Source organism: Myotis myotis, unplaced genomic scaffold (genome assembly GCF_014108235.1).
Source record: "Myotis myotis isolate mMyoMyo1 unplaced genomic scaffold, mMyoMyo1.p scaffold_m19_p_7, whole genome shotgun sequence".
Taxonomy (NCBI): domain Eukaryota; kingdom Metazoa; phylum Chordata; class Mammalia; order Chiroptera; family Vespertilionidae; genus Myotis; species Myotis myotis.
The window spans coordinates 92,807,912-92,828,659 of NW_023416379.1; the positions used below are offsets into that span (position 1 = coordinate 92,807,912).

General features: G+C 53.0%; 1 protein-coding gene and 1 long non-coding RNA gene across 8 annotated transcripts in view; one reads left to right on the top strand and one right to left on the bottom strand.

Moving 5' to 3' along the window:
* Positions 1 to 2,797: 2,797 nt before the first annotated feature.
* LOC118660823 lies at positions 2,798 to 4,124 on the top strand. The gene is made up of 2 exons (XR_004969032.1): positions 2,798 to 3,409; positions 3,603 to 4,124. It is a non-coding gene; the product is annotated as an uncharacterized LOC118660823 (long non-coding RNA).
* Positions 4,125 to 15,990: 11,866 nt separating this feature from the next.
* Positions 15,991 to 20,748, bottom strand: part of PPARD (peroxisome proliferator activated receptor delta) — a 79,667-nt gene continuing 74,909 nt past the window's right edge. For all 7 annotated transcript variants that reach the window (XM_036316664.1, XM_036316667.1, XM_036316666.1 and 4 more), the window contains 3 exons: positions 19,393 to 19,595; positions 18,771 to 19,221; positions 15,991 to 18,129 (listed from right to left, as the gene is read on the bottom strand). In XM_036316664.1, the coding sequence (XP_036172557.1) occupies positions 17,882 to 18,129; positions 18,771 to 19,221; positions 19,393 to 19,595 (902 nt within the window). In that variant the 3' untranslated portion in view covers positions 15,991 to 17,881. The remainder of the gene's footprint in view (positions 18,130 to 18,770; positions 19,222 to 19,392; positions 19,596 to 20,748) is intronic.

Genomic DNA, 20,748 nt, shown 5'->3' on the forward strand with positions numbered 1-20,748 from the left:
AGAGACCCCTGTTTTCAAATATCATCTAAGCCAGGGGTCCTCAAACTTTTTAAACAGGGGGCCAGTTCACTGTCCCTCAGACCGTTGGAGGGCCGGACTATAGTTTAAAAAAAAACTATGAACAAATTCCTATGCACACTGTACATATCTTATTTTGAAGTAAAAACACAAAACGGGAACAAATACAATATTTGTATTTGCATGTGGCCCGCGGGCCGTAGTTTGAGGACCCCTGATCTAAGCAAACAACATATACTCATACCAATTTGTTTTTCTGCTTTAAAACTATATATATATAAAAGCCTAAGTGACCGTTATGATGGAAGAACCAGAACGACCGGTAGCTATGATGCGCACTGACCACCAGGGAGCAGATGCTTAATGCAGGAGCTGCCTCCAGCCCACAGGCTCCCATTGCCGATGGGGCCTGCTGGCCAACCTCCTGGTCTTTCCCCCCGGCCAGCAGGCCCTGATTGCCCAGTTGGGGCCGGCCCCCAGGCTGGGACAGGGAACTGGGACTGGGTGGCAGCGGACACAGCCCCTTTCCCAGGGGAACCAAGGGCCGACTCCCTCCTCAGGACCAGCGGCCAACCTCCCGGGTTCCTCCCCCTGTCCCTACCCCCGGCCAGCAGGCCCTGATCGGCCTTCCTGCCCACGGCAGTGGCAGTTGGCCCCTCCCCCTGGCTGGCAGGTCCCAATTGCCTGATTGGGCCTGGGGCCTGGGGAACTGGGGGTGGGTGGTGGCAGACACAGGCAGGGAGGAAAGGAGGAGTGGGGGGAAGCAGGGAGGCGGGGAACTGTGTGGCAGCAGCAAGCGGGAGGCAAGGGAAGGAGGAGGCGGGGAACCTGATCAGCCCTGATAGCCAGCCAGGCCTAGCGACTCCACCCGTGCACGAATTTCGTGCACCGGGCCCCTAGTCTGAAATAAAAGCCAGGCAGAGATTGAGTGGCCTGTATCACTTCTGAGCTAGGCTGGAAGAGAAACTGCAGTTTATTCATTTGGCTCTTGGAAATAGTGGAAACAGCTCAGCCCCTCGCCTGCCATCTCCATCACTCTGAACTTCCAGGATTTGGGGGACCTGGATGGGGAACCATGGCCAAGCTGGGTCAGGGGCAGTCCTCCCCTCTTCCCTAAACCCCATCCCCCCTCCCAGCCTCACCTGGTCCGAGCCTTGAAGTTCCTGATGAGTTTCTCCTTCTCGGCCCCCTCACCTACCCAGAATTTGTGGGGGATGATGTAGCTGGAATAGACACGGCACTGGGGACAGGCTCTGGAGGAGGAGAAAGTCACAGCTCACAGGCCGGCCTCGAGGCCCACGTCCCCCTGGCCTCTCCATGACTGACTTGATGACATTCAGCGGGAAGTGCTGGTGGCTCTTCCGCCAGGTGCGCAGGCAGCCCAGGCAGTGGGCGTGTGTGCAGTTGGGCAGGATGCCGAAGATCCGCTTGTCCTCCGGCTTGTCCCACACCTTGTCCATGCAGATGCCACACACGACATCCCGGCTGTCCTGCTCCCTCTACAGCCACGGGCAGGGTCAGAGAACATCACACACGCGCGCACACCCACATAGACACATGCGTGCACATGTATGCCACCACCCCAAATACAGTCCCGGGGCCCACGGAGCCCTCCTCCAGCAGGTCTGGGCAGCTTAGAGGCCGGCATGGCCTCCCCCGCCCCGCCCCCACCCATTTCCTGCTGTACCTCAAGGTCCATGCTCTGAAGTGGGGCCCAGAGCTCCTGGACAGGGTCTGACTGAGGCTGAGACTTCTGGGAGTAGCTGTGATCTCCATCAGCTGTCAGGGAAAACTGGATCCGTTCATTCATTCACTCACTCATGGGGCATCTATTTGGCTGCATGCAAGCTCTGTGGGTGCACAGAGTCCTGCCCCCTAGAGCTCAGAGTCCCGTCAGAATTATGTCTCTAATGCAACTACTTATAACAGTGGCTGCTGAGGTCTGAGATGGAGCTGCCCCCATCAGACGTGCTGGAATGCACATGGAGACTTTGGAGCTTAACACAAACACCTAAAATGTTTCAGTAATAATTTTTATATTGATTACATGCTGAAATCATAGTTTCAATATTATATATACATATACCTCTTCATATATTCGGTAAAATGAAACATTACTAAAATTAAATTTACCTGTTGTTTTTTATTTTTCTTTAGTGTGGCTACTAGAAAGTTTTAAATTACATATGTGTATTGTAAAATATGTGAACTTTGGAAAACAATCTGGCAGGTCCTCAAAATATTAAACATGTTATCATACAATTCAGTAATTCTACTCCTAGGTGGAATTACTGGATTTATGGTAACACTTCTCTACCCAAGAGAAATAAAAATGTATGTCCACACAAAACTTTGTACATGAATGCTCATTAACAATATAATTCATAATAGCCAAAAAGCAAAAACAACCCAAATGTCCACCAATTGATGCCTGAATAAAACAGAAGCAGCATATCTATATAGCAGGGCATTAACTGGCCACAAAAAGATATGAAGTACTGCTCCATGGCATCTGAAGCTAGAAAATAACATGCTGGGCTCAGGCAGTATTATACTGAGTATCGACCTATGAACCAGAAGGTCATGGTTCGATTCCTGGTCAAGGCACATGCCTGGGTTGCAGGCTCAATCCTCAGTGTGGGGAGTGCAGGAGGCAGCTGATCAATGATTCTCTCTCATCATTGATGTTTCTATTTCTCTCTCCCTCTCCCTTCCTCTCTGAAATAATATATATATATATATATATATATATATATATATATATATACACATATGTATGTGTGTGTGTGTGTGTATATATCTGACTAAAAGAAGACAGACCCAAAAGGCCACATATTATATCACTCTATTTCTATGAAATGTCCAGAACAGGCAAGCCCACAGAGACAGAAGGTAGATGAGTGGTTGCTAGTGGTGGATGGAGAATGATTGCTAATGGGTTTCTTTTTGGAGTGACGAAAATCTTCTAAAATTAGATAGCAGTAATGTGTATACAGCTCTGAATATACTATATTACATTGAATTATATGCTTTAAATTGTTAAAGTTTTGGTTTGTGAATTATATCTCAATAAGGCTGTGACCAAAAAAAAAAAATATATATATATGTACGTGACATGTTTCTGGTAGATAGGGCTGATTACAGCAATACTATAGTTTATAAAATAATCACTAACATTTAATGTTTCCTCCATGCCAGGTATGCTGATCACATCACACATACGAATCATCACACTCTCACACCACCTGATGCAGTAGGTACTATTATCAGTGCCCTTTTGTAGATGAGGAAATGGAAGCCCAGAGAGGTTAAGTGACTTGCCCACGATCACACAGCTATTAAGTGGTGGAGCTGGCATTTGAAACTGTGGTTTCACTCCACAGACACCAAGGTATTCTGCTTCTAGGACACAGAGAGCAATGCTGGAGGGGGCTGGGGCGCGGGGGGGTCCCTCTGGCTGGGAATCCAGGAGGAAGAGGGATGGAAGGAAGTATAAACCTGGCTCTGAGACAGAGCAGGAGCCCCATCTCAGACCCCACTTGTGCCCACTGCTGGGCCCCTGAAGACTCACATGATGTCAACAGGAACTTCCAGGAACTGCCACCAAGCGCCTCATTCCGGCTGGCCAGCCCCTGGAGGCCAGGATCGGTGTCACAGACGGCCTGGGCCTCGGCCCCGCCCCAACCCCCAGCCGCTGAGGGCAGGTAGGTGGGCTCGGAGCCCCTGCGGGTCACCCCCAGCGGGGGTCCTGGCTGGGTGACAAGCGGCTCCGAATGGCGGCGGCCCCACTGCAAGTGGCCCGGGGGCTGCGGGTGCTGATAGCTGTGTGGGGAGGAGAGCGGGGAGGAGACAGGCTGGCTCCTCCGGCCCGGAGCTAGCTCAGCCTGGAGCGTGTGGCTGAGCAGGGAGAAGAGGTCTGGGGAGAAGCCTGGCCACGAAGCGACAGGTCGTCCTGTGTCCCCACCCCCTCCCGCTGGACGAGGAGCGGCGCTCACCTGCACCCGTCTCCGTGGAAGCAGAATCCTCGCTGGAAGTACCTGCAGACCTGGGACGCCTTCCTGTCTTGAGCCGAGTGGCAGCTGGGCCCCGAGTGACGGCCCCCTCGGGTAAAGGTCCTAAAAGATCAGCCGAGTCAGCCAGAGGGGCTGTGTGGTGGGGGAAAGACACAGGCTCTGGAGTTGGTTCTGTGTTCAAATCCTAGCTCCCCTGGGTACCCCTGGGGGGTAACTCACCCTGAGGTGTGAGGGTGAAAATGCCTCGGGGTAGCTGGGAGGGTTTTTGAAGATTTCGCACAACGCACATAGCAGGTGCTTAGTGAACCACAGTGGTTACTGCTACTTCCTCCCAGCGCTAGTGCTGTGGTCCTGGAGTCGGATTCTGGATTCAAATGCTGGTACCAGAGCTGGCTTCGGGGCACGGACCTTTGCGGTCATGTGCTTTAATGTTCTGCTGTTGCCGTTTTGAAATTATTAAATTTTTGGACAAGGGGCCCTGATTTTCATTCTGTGCTGGTTTCCACGGGCCATATGGCCGCTCTGCCTGGTGTTTCTTGGTAATGTGGGCGTGGACAGGGCAGTCAACCTTTCCATGCCTCGGCTTCTTCATTTGCAAAATGCAGATAATGTTAATACCTTCCTCGTGGAGTGATGTCAAACTTAAATGAGAAAGTGCATGTGAGGTACCTGGCGTACAGCAAGCCCTCAATAAATATTAGCTGCTATCATCACTCCACTGTTACCGTATCATCTCCACCACCATCATCACTATTACAGGGCTTTCGAGGGTCAGGGTGGGGGGTGGAAAAGGGCAGGAGGCGGCGGAGTTGGGCAAATGTTTATTGAGAGTCCACCATGTACCCAGGCCTGAGCCTGGGGCAGGTACAAGGTGGAGAGGAGGCTGCTCTTGTCATGTGCTTCCTTGCCTGGAGGGGAGTAAGCCCATAGGTGAAGTGACCAGGCCATCAGAGACGGGGACAGAAGTCAGATACTAGTCCCCAGAGAACACAGGCTGCTGGCCCCGCAGAGGGGCTGCCATAGAGAGGCCCTGGCAGAGAGGCAGGCGGAGGGCGGAGAGATGGGTGACGGGCCCCCTCTTTCTGTTGTTGTTAATCGTCACCCGAGGAGGTTATTCCATTGATTTTTAGAGAAAGTGGAAGGGAGGGGGACAGACACAGAGAGAGACACATCAATGTGAGAGAGCCCTGACCAAGGCCGGGGATCGAGCCTGCAACCCAGGTACGTGCCCTTGACCGGAGTCGAACCCCACGGGACCCTTCAGTCTGCAGGGTCCCACTGACCCAAACCGGCTAGGGCGACAGGCACCCTCTTGTTGGTGCTGGACTGTTGTCACATGTCCTTTATCTGCAACAGGAGCCCCTGGACCAGGGAACCTGCCTAGAATCTCCGCTGAGGTGACGGAGCAGAGAAGCAAGAAACCAGGGCCAGGACTGGGGAGGCCACTGAGGCACGCACCTCAGACACAGAACTTCAGGGGACGCCCACAAAACCCAATGGAAATCACACTTTAGAGCAATTTTTTAAAAGTTCAAAATTAACCCAAAAACAATTCACAATGAACAAAAGATGAAACTTTTAAATAAATACAGGATTCAACCTTAAAAAGACAGGATTCAACTCGGCACCACTTACCGGATTTGCCCCCAGCGCAGGCCCAGCCGCCAGCGCCCAGAGAAAAGACAAGGGCAGGTGTGCAAAGGGCTCCAGCAGAAATAAATGGCTGCGGGGGGTGGGGTTGGCGGAGGGAGAAGGGGGTGGTGGGGGGCGGGAACTGCTTCAGACAGGTGGCCAGCAAGGCCCAGGAGGAGGGGCCAGCAGTAATAGTCATGATTACAATCATGATTATTACATAATAATAAAAGACGTTGTTATTGTTATTTTATGGAAGCTTTTAAAAATATATATATTTTATTGATTCCAGAGAGGAAAGGAGAGGGAGAGAGAGAGAGAGAGAGAAACATCAATGATGAGAACCATGGATTGGCTGCCTCCCACATACCCCCCACTGGGGACCGAGTGCAAAACCTGGGCATGTGCCCAGACCGGGAACTGAACTGTGACCTCCTGGTTCATAGGCTGATGCTCAACCACTGAGCGCACTGGCTGGGCTTATGGAAGCTTTTATGGGGCCAGAGGTATAAAGTGAGTGAAATCTTTAAATAGTAATTTTTGACGATAGACCACTGTAATTTTTGGCATTTAATGCAATTAACAGAGTGCCTTTCATTTCCATCCACTTATTTGTGTGAACAAGATTTCTCAGTGCTTCCATTTATAATAATCACAAGTTGCAATTGATGTTGAACCCTATCTTATTCTAGCAGTAATATATACCCATGGATACACGAGTTTTTGGGGGAAACAAAAACAACAGTCCCATCTATAGCAAGAGAAAATTTTCTAAAAATTTTTTTTATTAATTAACTGCTAAAGTGTATAATATATTTAAGTTGTTTTAATCAATTGAGTACTACCAATACCTAAATCTAGAAAGAAATTAAATTTCTGTTTCACAAATATTTTCTTGCAGGAACATATTCTATTGTGATCAGTAAAAGACTTCTGAGAGTAAAAATATTTATATTAGGATAAAATTCTGTGGGGAGAGTAGAATAGGTATTCAAGGAGAAAAAGGAATTATGTAAAACTGTAAGAAAGCCTGTTTATATACTTGTAAATGGATGACACTATATGTCAGTGGTTCTCAACCTTCTGGCCCTTTAAATACAGTTCCTCATGTTGTGACCCAACCATAAAATTATTTTCATTGCTACTTCATAACTGTAATGTTGCTACTGTTATGAATCGTAATGTAAATATCTGATATGCAGGATGGTCTTAGGCGACCTCTGTGAAAGGGTCGTTCGATCGCCAAAGGGGTCGCGACCCACAGGTTGAGAACCACTGCTATATGCTAAATAGCTCTAGTATTTAGATGCCACTGGATACATGACAAGAATAATGCACTTATTCAAACCCACTGGCTCACCTGCCATTTCTGGTCCGCTGCACACACAGCAAGTTCACTGGCAGGGCCCCACGCGAGCAGCCTGGAATACCTGGGACGAAGATTCTATGCGGCAGCAGCCTGCCCACCCGCGGTGCCCTGCAGCCATTCTCCCTGCGGCCTTGGGAAAGCAGCCGCCCTAGGAAGACCCAGTTTTGGGGGGCTGGCTGCTCTAAACACATCCCTCAAAATCCTGCCTGGCCCTGGCCGGTTTGGTTCAGTGGACAGAGCATTGGCCTGCACACTGAAGGGTCCCAGGTTCGTTCCCGGTCAGGGTCACAGGCCTGGGTTGTGGGCTCGATCCCCAGTGGGGGACATGCAGGAGGTGGCCGATCCATGATTCTCTTGCATCATTGATGTTTCTCTCTCTCTCCTTCTCCCTTCCTCTCTGAAATCAATCAAAATAAGAGAAAAAAAATCCTGCCTGAGGGGCCAGTCTTGGAGAAGAAAGATTCAGAAATGGTGAAGGCTTTTGATTTAGTGAGTAACTTCTCTTAAAAACATCTTTAAAAGACCTTTTGGCCCTGGTCGGGGAGCTCCGTTGGTTACAGCATCCTGATAGGCCAAGGCTGAGGGTTCGATCCCTGGTCAGGGCACATACAAGAATTAACCAATGGGTGCACAAGTTAGTGGAACAACAAATTGATGTTTTCTTTCCCCTCTCTCTAAAATCAATAAATAAAATTTAAAAAATAATAAAAGTATTTTTGGAATTAAAAAGTGTAATATAATCGTTTTATTTTTAAATGGGAAGGTTGTGGGATGAGGTGGAAATGAGAGTCACTGTGGAAAGGGTGGGTGACCATGAAAGGAAGGGCCCCTCATCTCTTAGTAACCCTTAGAGGGAGGGTTCACAGGCCTCCTGCCCCAGTCCACCAATGGAAGCCTCTGGGAGAAACGATGTGCTGGGGAAATTTTGCTTTTTCCCCAAAGACCACCAATAAGGCTGACCTCCAGGACAGCCTAGAGAGGCCACCCCACTAGCTCTGCCCACCTGGGAGGTCACGTGACAAAGCTCTCCCAGAACAGCCAGTGGGGCTCTCAGCCCATTAGAGACCCATAAGGGCTCTGTAATCAAATTGATCGGAGAAACTCTTCCTTCTATGGCAGTGGTTCTCAACCTTCCTAATGCCGTGACCCGCGACCCGTTAATACAGTTCCTCATGTTGTGGTGACACTGGCATTCTATGTTACAAATTGAACATAATTAAAGCATAGTGATTAATCACAAAAACAACATGTAATTATATATGTGTTTTCCGATGGTAGGGCGACCCCTGTGAAAGGGTCGTTCGACCCCCAAAGGGGTCGCGACCCACAGGTTGAGAACCGCTGCCCTATGGTTTCTTAGAGCCATGTTGCATCTGCTTATTGTATATTAACACATTAAAGGCTCTGATAAGTTTTGCAGTGGAACGTTTGATTTGACCTAGCATTGCTTAAACGTGCTTTTGTTGTTGTTTGTTTAGGCCCTCTACCCACAAACACTTAAATTACCAATAAAACACATTGTGTTTGGAGAAATGTCAAGTTAGTTCATTTAATCCTCAAAACAAGCGTTGAAAGTCCGGAGTCATTTTTTGTTTTCAAAATCTGAGGCTCAGAGATGAAAAGTAACAGACCTGGTACATAACCCAAGTGTCCTCACTTAGCCCAATAATCCTCTAATTAACTGTGATTGCCTTGTCAGGGGTGAGGGCTGCTGGATTCGGGGAATTTCTCAAGCTAAATTCTGAAGCCGGGGGTGGGGACAGAGGCAGCAGCAGAGGGACTTGGTGGCTGGGGGGCTGGAGCAGTGGACCCCTGAACAGTGAGCCTGGGAATCAGGACCCCACGGTTGGGATGGGGCTGGGGGGTGGCGGGGTGAAGGTTGGGGGTGGGTAAGAGAAGGGCAGGGAGTAAGGAGGGTGGGGTTGGGGAAGTACGGGGGAGGTGGAGCCCCCTGACCAGGGTTTTGAAACTCGAGGGCCCAAACTTAGTCTAGGCCCCTGCCTCCCTGGCCGTGCCCGGAGCTCAGGAAAGAACAAGGGACATCTTCAGTGAGCACCCCCTTTGTTTCTGTCTCCCTCTGCTACCTGGCTGCCTTTCTCCCCCTAAAAGGAGCTAGGAAAACTACTCCACACTGACCTAAGACGTACAATTATCCCTCCTTTACCCAAACTTCAGTTCTCTCTGGGGATGCGATCTTCCAGCTGTTGGCAAATTGAGTTTGTGCTAAGGTGTTCGACTCCAATGGGAGGCCGAGTGAGCTAGCGCGCCCAAAAGAATGACTCTAATGGTGTGATGTTCCATCTGAAGTTTCCGTTCAAATGCTTGTGAGCACCTGGCACCGTGCTAAGTGCTGGGCTGCAAAGGGGACCAGGAAACCAGACCTCACCGCAGGGAGCCGTGTGGGTTTTGGGGCAGAGAAGCCTTTGTGGGGGGAAGAGAAAGCAGGCAAGTGGCAATCCCTGCCCTCATGGGCAGACGCTGAGCTAGCCTCGACAGCTGTGCAGCCTTCCTACGCCTTTTCCCCCTCTGGCCTGACTCCTCCTCTGGACTCTGAGGGGCTGGGAGATGATCTCTAGACCCTTCCAATGTTGGGGTACAGAACAAGGAAGCCCCTCTTCATCTAAATTCACCCCCAAATTCTTAGAGAATGGGCTTTCAATGGCCAGGCCAAATCCCAAATGATTTTCTCCCACCTTCTTGTGTTCGTTCCCCTGAGACCCAGATTCCTACCTGAATGGCCACCGGGAGTGGGGTCTGTCCTCCCGACCATGGCCACCGCCACCGCTGCCGCCGCCGCCGCCACCACCACCGCCATCCAGCCCTGCGAGGTCCATCCCAGCTGCAGCCCCTTGTGCGGGCGTGCAAGTCAGGCAGGGCTTGCTGGTGCCCTTTATTCCTCCCTCTGTGGGCAGGGCCAGTGGGAGGCGGGGCTCTGCGACCAGGCCCACCCCTTCCCAGGACCCCAAGCCAGCAGACCAAGGGCTTGAAGGGTGGAGGCAAGAGGGTCGAGGACCAGGGATGTCGGTGGGATGGCATGAAGGCCTTCGGGGATCCCTCGGTGAGCCCTACAAGGACCTGCGGGTTGGTGTAAGTACTTTAAGGGTCCAGGAAGGCAGGGTGATTGGGGAGGGGCTCATGGGACCTGGGAGCTAGGAGGCTGAGTCCTGGGGCTGGTGTCTGAGGGGAATTGCTAACTGAGGAGGCCAGAGGGGAGCTTCCCCCAAACTCAGGGCAGTGTGAACCCCACATGTGGAGCTGAGGTTGATGGACAGGTCAGAGGGTGGGCTGGGAGCCTCTGGAGCCTCCAGAGATGGTATGAGCCAGGTGAGGACTGCAGGGAGGCCTGTCAACTGGCCAGGACCTGGACAGACCCAAGAGGCTCTGGGGACCTGCCTCCAGGCCCGAGATGTTCTTCCTACAAAAAGTCGCTGTGCCTGGTCTGTGTTTGTCATGGAAGCCAGCGTGTATCCTGGTCAGAAGACATTAGACTAGAGCCGATGGCTCAGCAGGGGTCCTGAGAGGTGGCCGGAGGGGTTGCCTGAGGCGCTCTCCAGTGAGGATGTTCCCATTGGGTCAGCCCATCAGCGGGCTCTCCTGGGCCGTAGAACTGCCTGGTGGATTCAGAGCTTGCAGTGGGAGGACATCGGCCTGGGCCTTGGAAGTGGGGGTAGGGGAAGGAGGGCCATGAGCTTTAACAGCCCTTCAAGCTCTGACCGTTTCTAAGACACCTTCTACTCCCATCTCCGCCAAAGCTGACGCTCTCTCCAATATGCTGCACTGTCCCACGAGGGTGGTAAATTGGGAAAGTTGTACAACAGCAAATTAGAAGAATTTACTTAACAATTAAAGGAGAGCCCCAACTGATTTGGCTCAATGGACAGAGCATCAGCCTGCGGATTGAAGGGACTCTGGTTCGATTCTGGTCAGGGGCACGTACCTGGGTTGCAGGCTCCTCCCCAGCCCGGGGCCCTGGTCAGGTCTAGTGCAGGAGGCAACCAATCAATGTGTTTCTCTCACAATGATGTTTCTCTCTGTTTTTCCCTCTCTCTAAAAATCAATGGGAAAATATCCTCGGGTGAGGATTAAAAACTAAGTAAATAAATAAATAATTAGAGATTTTAAAATTGAATTTAAACAACTTCCTATATTTATCGATAAACTGAGACACTAGATTGGGAAACCAATAGTCTCGAACATCTAGTTACTTCTTTAACTTTTGCTGGATCACAGTTATTTAAAATTTTGTCACAGGTGCTGCCCGTGTGCTGCCTATGAGGCTGTGCCGGTTTGTACTCCCACCAATGGCATGAGGGAGCCTGTTCCTGCACAGCCTCGCAGCACAGCTACCGAACGTCTTAGTATTTGTTAGTCTGGTGAGTAAAAATCTGTATCTCGTAGTGTTAGGGTTATTTTGGGCTGGTGACACCGGCTGTGAAAGAATTCACAACTAAAAGAAGAGATACACGTAGAGAGAAAGGGCCAGTGCATTGCTAATCAATACAAAGACAAGGAATAAAAAAACTGCTCCCGCCTTTTCAAGCCTTGGACAAGGAAGGAAGGGGCATTTTCGGGCTGTTGTTGTTGCTAGGTGACATTGAGCAGACAGTGGGGGGTGGGGGGGATCTTTGTTAGTTTTTTATTTTAAAGTATATATTTTTATTAATTTCAGAGAGGAAGGGAGAGGGAGAGATAGAAATATCAATGATGAGAGAGAATCATTGATGGGCTGCCTCCTGCACACCTCCCACTGGGGATCAAGCCTGTAATCCAGGCATGTGCCCTAATGGGGAATCGAATCCTGACCTCCTGTTCATAGGTCGATGCTCAATCACTGAACCACTCCTGCTGGGCTACAGTAGACTTTTGAATGCTCTATCCACTTCAAGATTATATAATTTTCTCCATCTATTTTGTTTCTTCTTGTTTTTTTTAAAAATATATTTTATTGATTTTTTACAGAGAGGAAGGGAGAGAGATAGAGAGCCAGAAACATCGATGAGAGAGAAACATCGATCAGCTGCCTCCTGCACATCTCCTACTGGGGATGTGCCCGCAACCCAGGTACATGCCCTTGACCGGAATCGAACCTGGGACCTTTCAGGCTCTATCCACTGAGCCAAACCGGTTTCGGCTCCTTATTTTTTTTTAAAAAAATATTGTATAATATATCAAGTTTATCCATTGTCCTGTTGATGAACATTTTGATTGTTCCTAAGTTTTTGCTATTCTTCAATGAATGTAATTTGGTGGGTTTCACTCTAGGGCAGTGGTTCTCAACCTTCTGGCCCTTTAAATACAGTTCCTCATCTTGTGACCCAACCATAAAATTATTTTCGTGGCTACTTCATAACTGTAATGTTGCTACTGTTATGAATCGTAATGTAAATATCTGATATGCAGGATGGTCTTAGGCGACCCCTGTGAAAGGGTCGTTCGACCACCAAAGGGGTCGCGACCCACAGGTTGAGAACCGCTGCTCTAGGGTATTGTCTTGGGTTGGTTTCTCCAGGAAATGGATTTGGAGGTTCACCTGCAGGGCACTCGCTGGGGAGTGCTCTTTGGAACAGCACCTGGAAGGAATCGAAGGCAGCAGGACTGGGTAGTGAGAGAAGCTGAACTTCAATGTAGTTACAACAGATACTTCAGCTCTGGGGCTGGGCGATCCTTTAAGTTGTTCCAAACTGCAGTAAGGAGGCTTGTCCTCATGCCCCCATGCTGGCTACAGGCTGCCCCGGAAGGGGGCTCATCCTGGGCAAGGCAGCTCCCTTCAGGAAGAGCAGTTTCCTGAGAGGAACTCAGCTGTCACTCAGCAGCCGATGCTGGGTCCTGAGGGCTGGCACCCGGGGGATGCCCACAGCATCGCAGGCACATTTTAACTTACTAGATTTTGCTTAAGTGTTTTTCAAGTTGCTTGTGTCAGCTTCTGCTCCCCTTTGCACTGTGAGAATTTGTATTGCTATTCTTCCATTCCACATTTTCCATCTTGGTTTTCCTGGATTATTTCCTGGGTAATTTCTCTGGTCTTTCTTGATGTGCAAAAATGATCTCTTTGGCTGCTTCTAATCTGTTTTTTTTAAAATATTATTTTTGTTAATTCTCATTCAAGGACATCTCTCCCCCACCCCCACACATACACTGACTTTTATTTATTTCTTTTTAAATATATTTTTTATTGATTTCAGAGAGGAAGGAAGAGGGAGAGAGATAGAAACATCAATGATGAGAGAGAATCATTGATTGGCTGCCTCCTACATCCCCTACTGGAGATCGAGCCCACAACCTGGGCATGTGCCCTTGACTGGATTGAACCCATGATCCCTCAGTCTGCAGGCTGACGCTCTATCCACTGAGCCAAACCAGCTAGGGCTAACACACACTGACTTTTAGAGAGAGTGGAAGGAAGGGGAGGGGAGAGAGAAACATGGATCTGAAAGATGCATCTACTGGTTGCCTCCTGCACTCGCCCCCACCAGGGCCAGGGATCAAACCTGCAACCCAGATATGTGCCCTTGACTGGGAATCGAACCTGTGACCCTTAGGTATGCAGGACAACGCTCTAACCACTGAGCCCACCAGCCATAGCTAATCTGTTTTTTTAAAATCCTCATCTGAAGATGTTTTTATTGATTTATTTTCTTGGGCGGGGGGAGAGAGAGGGAGGAAGGGAGAGAAAGAGAGAGAAACATCAACTGGTTGTCTCCCGTATGTGCCCCAACCAGGGATCAAACCCAAAACTTTTACCCTGACTGGAAATTGAACTCACCACTTTGCAGTGTATGGGAGGACACTCCGACCACTGAGCCCCCAGGCCAGGCTGCATCTGCTTCTTCTTTTTTTAAAAATATATTTTATTGATTTTTTACAGAGAGGAAGGGAGAGGGATAGAGAGTTAGAAACATCGATGAGAGAGAAACATCCATCAGCTGCCTCCTGCACACTCCTTACTGGGAATGTGCCCGCAACCCAGGTACATGCCCTTGACCAGAATCAAACCTGGGACCTTTCAGTCTGCAGGCTGATGCTCTATCCACTGAGCCAAACCGGTCAGGCTGCATCTGCTTCTTAAAGCCCCCCCGAACCCTCAAGGATATTGCCAGCCTGGAGCCCCTTTCTTTTCTCTCCCTCCCTCCCCTTCCTTTCTTCCTTCCTCTTGTTCTTTAATTTTTATTTCAGAGAATTTTATAAAATTATTGCAATGATAGTATCTTCTAATTCTCTTAAAGTTTTTTCTTCTTTTTTAGTCTAAATATTTGATTCATTTGTTCTGAGCATCATTAAAAATAGACCAGGTGCCCAGCTAGCATAGCTCAGTGATTGAGCGTTGACTTATGAACCAAGAGGTCATGGTTCGATTCCCATCAGGGCACATGCCAGGGCTGTGGGCTCAGTCCCCAGTGTGGGGCATGCAGTAAGCAGGCAATCAATGATTCTCTCTCATCATTGATGTTTCTGTCTCTCTCCCTCTCTGATCAATAATATATTAAAAAACAACGACCAGGCGACCAACTATGATCCCCAAGGTTTCGTTCATGGGTAAAAAGCAGAGAGCCTAAGGCCCTGGATGGTGCGCGCCGGCCATGCCCTTCCCAAGGCCTGGACGGGGTGTGCTGGCCATGCCCTTCCCAAGGCCTGGACGGGGCGCGCTGGCCATGCCCTTCCCAAGGCCTGGACGGGGCAGCGCTGGCCATGCCCTTCCCAAGGCCTGGACGGGGTGTGCTGGCCATGCCCTTCCCAAGGCCTGGACGGGGCGCGCTGGCCATGCCCTTCCCAAGGCCTGGACGGGGCAGCGCTGGCCATGCCCTTCCCAAGGCCTGGACGGGGCAGTGCTGGCCATGCCCTTCCCAAGGCCTGGACGGGCGCGCTGGCCATGCCACTTGCTGGCTGAGTGAGCCAGGCACACTCCCTACTCTCGTCGCGCTTCCTCACCTGTAAAGCAGCAGGAAGTCATATTCGCCTCGGATGAGAATTGCACAATGCCCGGCACACAACAGAAGCTTAATGAAGAACATCCCTAGTGAGAGTGACGGGGCCGAGTGACACGGGGCCCTCCCTTGGCAGCGCCCGAAGCCGGGAACAGAACACTGGGTCTGAGACTGACCTGCGCCTCTGGATGCGCGAGGTCTAGTTGATTGGTGTCCTGTACTCTTACCTCGGTAGCATCAGGGAGGGGACTGGCCTTTTGCACTGAGCCACAGTCCTCATTGACTGTCTCCCCCCCGTTGGTGTAGGATAGGAGGTGAGAATAAGCCAAGCAAACGAGGAGACGACATCGTGCACCAGGCGCTCAATTTCAGGGACACCCCTTCCAAGCCTTCCTCCTCCCCGCCTAGTCCCATGCCTGTCACTCCCAGCGGAGATGAGTCACATGGCTCTGGCCAGCTGGCCAGCCTGACACAGGGAGGCGAGTGCAAGACGACCACCACCCTAACCTGTGGGCTGGCTGGGACGCTCCCCTCTGGCCGGGGGTGTACTTTATGCTCATTATCCGCTGGCCCTTGCTCTTCCCCTGCTCCTCTATGCTACAGGGACTAGGGTCCTGCAAACCACACCCTTAGCTTCCGTTACAGCTGCTTTTCCCTCCCCCATCCCATCCTCCCCTTGGCTGACCAGGGCCTGGTCAACAGGCTGGAAGACAGGCAGAAGGGAGACTGTCCCTCCCTGCCAAACCGACGGCACTTCTGGCAGGAGCAGCTGAGTTCCAGATGTGCCTTCCCCTCCACACGCACCCCAAAGTCCCTGCAGGGAGGGATGGCACCTTCTCAGTCCCCCACTACCCTAGTCGACTGACGAGTGGCGAGCAGAGGGGGTGAGAGGGAGCTCCACAAGCCAGGCCCTGCCAGCACCCCGAAGTCTCATTGGCCAACTGTTTCCTTCCTCTCTGTGCATCAGATATGGAGGAGGGGGAGCAGATCAGCCCCCAGGAAAAACACGGAGAACTGAGTCAGCCCAAGTCAACTCTTAAATACTTAATTCCCATTTATTTAAAGTTCCATCAGTCTGTGTACACTATTTATATTAAAAACACAGGAAACTGGGGCTCCTAGCAAAAATATACATTTCCATTTTGGAGATTGTTCAGACACTGAGAAGAGCTGTGTTCTCAGCACTAGAGCTGGGAGTGGGGGCGGGCAGGGGGTGGGGAGGCGGAGGTCGGGCACAGCGCCGCTCCCTCACAGTGCTGGCCCAAGGGAGCCCCCTCGGCCAAACCTCGGTCAGCGAGGGTAGGAGGGGAGAGGGAAGCCAGCAGGGAGTGGTCCTGGGCATGGAAGGCCACAGCACTGGCAGGGCAGGCACTGGCTGTGTCCTCTCTCCACGGCATTTCCTCCCACAGCTGCAGCTGGACAGCAAGGCCCCTCCTGAAGGAGGAGCAGACAGGACCAGGAAGCCTGGGCTCTGCACCAGGTTCTCCGAGACCCTAGCCAGCCCACTGAGTGCCCCTGTGGAGGGGAGTGGGCAGGGGCCGGGGAGTGGGGTGGCCTGGCAAGGTCCCCGTCACCAGGGGCTGTGCAGGGTGTTCCAGGAGACCAGCTGGGCTGACACAGGGGAAGGGAGGGTAGCAGAGCTGTGGGGACAGATGGATGTCTCCATCAACAGGACCAGTTTATCCCTGGCACCTTCCCCGTGAGCAGGTGCTGGGCTGACACAGCAGGACTCCCCTGCTGACCTCGAGGGCACGCAAGGATGTGGCCAGCCCTGGAACCAAGCCCAGCCCTGCCCGTCCACCTGCAGGCCCCTCTGGGCATGCATCTGCCTAGAGAAGGGGGTGTGTGGAACCTGCAGATAAAGTGAATCAGTGCTTGTGGTGTGCAGCGGAGCGGCGGCTCCAGGAGTGTGTGGCATGAGCTGCAGTGAGCTCGAGCCAGTGCCAGTGCCTCCTGGGTGGAGATAGGACGTCATCGGGGGTGAGGCCAGTCCCGGCCCTGGGGAGAGGCAAGGGCTGTCATGTGGACAGAATATAGGTGGCGAGGCTGCTGCAGGCCGGGGGGAGGGTGGGTGCTGATGGAGGGCAACCCTGAGGCCTGCTCACTGCTTCCCTGCCAACTTGCACCTCCCTGGAGGCTCACTCCTCTTCATGGGGGTGTGGGGCCCCCACCTGCAGGGAACCCAGCTCCTTCCAGGCTGGGGGAGGTCCCGCAGCGGCCAGCGCAGGGGGCCATCAGCAACACTGGCCCGGAAGACCGGTGAAAAGACCAAAAAGGATGTTGGTGTGAGTGGGGCTGGGGTACGTGGCTGAAGTGGGGTTGGCTGGGTCAGGGGTGCCAGCCTCAGGGTGGGGTGCGTGACAGTCTCAGGGAGGCCTCCTGGCCTTCAGGGCAGGGACCCAGCGACCAAGGCCACTGCTGCGGTTGGCCCAGGTCCTGCTCGGCTTCCCCAGGAAGCCGGGCCCAGAGCTTAGTGTTCCTTTGGGCAGCTCCAGCCTTGCTGCGAGCACAGAGCAGTGAGGCCCCTGCCCCTGCAGACGGCTGGTGCAGAGGGCAGGCCACTCCCTTTGCACCGGGGCCGGGGGGCAAAAGCAGAAGTCCTGTCCTATGCTGCTGGTGAGATAATACCAACTGTCTCACAGGAAGACAGAGGGACAGACAGGGGATGGGGGAGAGGGAGGGCCAGGGAGGAAGGAAGAGGGAACCCTTAGAAAGGAAGAGAAAGAGCAAAGAACAAGGAACGGAGAAGGAGAGAGGGAGGAAGGGACCATGGGGAGCGAGGCGTGGGTCTGTTCGCAGGAGTGTGTGATCAGGCGCCATGCCGAGTGCGCCTGTGGCCAACGGAGAAGTCCCATGTGGCCTGTCCAGCGCTGTCCCTGCCCCGGTTCTCGGCCCCGAGGCCTGCTGGGAGGCCCTGGCCGTGCACCTCAGTACATGTCCTTGTAGATCTCCTGGAGCAGGGGGTGCAGCGAGGTCTCCGTCTCCGTCTTCTTGATCCGCTGCATCATCTGGGCATGCTCGGTGACCAGCTGCCGCAGGTCAGCCATCTTCTGCAGCAGCTTGGGGAAGAGGTACTGGGCATCGGGGTGGTTGGCGTGCAGGTGGAACTCGAGGGCACGCAGGATGGTGTCCTGGATGGCCTCCACCTGGGACACGTTCATGAGGCCTGGCCGGTCTGTGGGGACACAGGGCCCAGATGTGGGAGGGAGCAGGCACGCACGGGTCTCAGGTGGCGGAGGAGCGCCGCTACCCACCCAGCGTGGGGGCCTGGCTCAGGGCACAGCAGGCCTCCTGGCCGTGACAGACCCGAACCCCATCCTGCCAGGGACAGTCCCCCCTCCTTTGCTTTCCTGGCTCAGTTTAGTCTCATGGCTACTCGGCCTGGATTCACATCCCAGCTCTACCAGGTGAGCGGTGAGGCCTGGGCAAGTCGCTCAGCCTCTCTGGGCGCGTTTCCTCACCTGCAAACTGGGGATAACGGAAGTACCTGTGCACAGGTGGCTGTGAGGACCAAATGAGTTATAATTTGGGAAAGGGAACTAGAACAGTGCCTGGTAGGAAGTAAGCTCTATGCCAGTGTCAGCATAGTAATTATTACAGTTATTGTGTTGGAATTGAAAAGTATCAGTAAAATACAGAAGATTCTCCACCACCGAAAACAGCCCCATCAGCATGTTGGTATGCGTCCCTTTGTTCTTTTTCTATCTCATCTCCATCTATCTAAGGAGGAGCAGGTCCTGCACGTACAGCGGTGCCTCACACGCTCCCCTGCCATCATCACACGCACACTTCCCCACGGTGTCCGACCTCGCTTACCTCCGCACAGAATGATGGCTGCGATGAAGAGAGCCAGGTCACTGTCGTCGAGTTCCAGGGCATTGAACTTGACAGCAAACTCGAACTTGGGCTCGATGATATCACTGAAGGGCTTGCGGAGGCTGCGCAGGAACTCCCGGGTGACAAACCCCGTGCCATTGGCCACCAGCAGCCCATCCTTGTTGACAATGGAGGCCAGCATGGCGAAGATGGCCTCGTGCACTCCGTACTTGAGAAGGGTCACCTGGTCGTTGAGGAAGAGGTTGCCGAAGCTGGGGATGCTCTTGGCGAACTCGGTGAGCTCGCGCACCGTCTCCACCGTGGTGCACTGGCAGCGGTAGAAGACGTGCACGCTGATCTCCTTGTAGGGCGGCAGGCCGTTCACCAGCTGCTTCCACACCAGGCCCTTCTCTGCCTGCCACAGCGTCTCGATGTCGTGGATCACAAAGGGCTGAAAACCAGGCCCCATTAGAGGCCAGGCCTCGGGGACCCCACATGTGCTCCCCATACTCCCTGCCTGTACCATGAAGTTAGGGGAGGGAGGAGGTCCAGTTCTCCCAGGAGTCTGGAGGGCGGCAGGGCCCTGAGCCAGGGACGCTGCCGTGCGAGCAGTGACACTCACCGCTGTGTGGCTGGTCTTGCCGGTGAGGATGCCGCGGGCCTTCTTCTTGGTCATGTTGAAGTTTTTCAGGTAGGCGTTGTAGATGTGCTTGGAGAAGACCTTCAGGTCAGCCACCTGTGGGTTGTGCTGACTCCCCTCACTCGCCGTCAGCCCTGCCACCAGCTTCCTCTTCTCGGCCTCTGGCATCCGGCCAAAGCGGATGGCTGCATGGGGAGCAGGAGTCATCGAGGAGTCCATGCAGGGCCAGCACCCCTAACCTCCTCATCCCTGCATGGGCCAAAGGCCTGAGGAGTTCTAGAGGCAGCCAGTTGGGGGACCCTCCCGAATGTAAGCTCCAGGGGCAGGGGTCTGTCTGTCTGTCCTGTTCAGTGCCCACACACAAAGGCCCTAACTCTTGGAGCGCCTCGCCGCACGGCCAGGAGGGGTGCGGGGTGGCAGGTGGAAAGTCTGGTCAGCGGGCTGTGCCCGAGCCCCAGCTCTGCAGCTTACTTGCCTCGCGACTACAGACGGGCCGCTTCGTCTTCTTTCTAATCAGAGAAGCGGGGCCGACACTTAAAGCTCACTGACTGTCAGAGCAGTTAGATAATTCCCCCTGTAAGCACTTAACTGTCCTCATTACAACAGGAAAAAAACCTGGCTTCTCTCAGAGAAAAAGCGAGAAGAATCAGTCAGCACGGAGATCTCTTGGGGAGTCCCCTCACTTCAGCCACGTAATGGGCCCAGGCAGATACAGAGGGGAGGGGTCAAACCACAGGCCCCCAAACCCATCACCTAAAAAAATCTGCAGCCGGAGACTCACACTGCCCACCTCAAAGATGCAAGGCAGTCAGTGCATCATCCATGGGTGAGACATTTAAACAGGAGGCTCTCCCTGTCCTTTGGGGGTGTGACCCAGAGGGTAGAGGGGGCAGGTGGGCTCTGCAAAATCCTACTCTATGGGGTCTGAAGATGAGATGTGCCAGCTGCCAGGAGCCTGGAGCACAGGGCAGGGCAGGCTGTCTCCCAGAGGGGCTGGCCTTCAGGAAACGCCCGCCTGCTCCTGGCAGCTGGCACACGTGGCCATTTACTGGCTCCCGCCTGCCCTCAATAACCAGGAAGGGCAGAGGGGTCCCAGGCCTCCGCAGGGGTTTCCATGCTGTGCCAGGCTTGAGGTTCTGGGAGCTGGGGTCAGTTCCTGCTCTGTCTGGGCCAGACAGGGTGAGCCTCAGGTAGAGAGGTGGGGACAGCCCGCCCTGGCCCCCACGGGGATACTGGCGGTCTGGGGAAGGCAGATCTTGGGCTAGGGCTGCGCTGGCTCGGAGACTCAGGTCCAGATCAGCCAGGTCAGCAGAGGGCACAGCAGGGCCCACGGCGTGC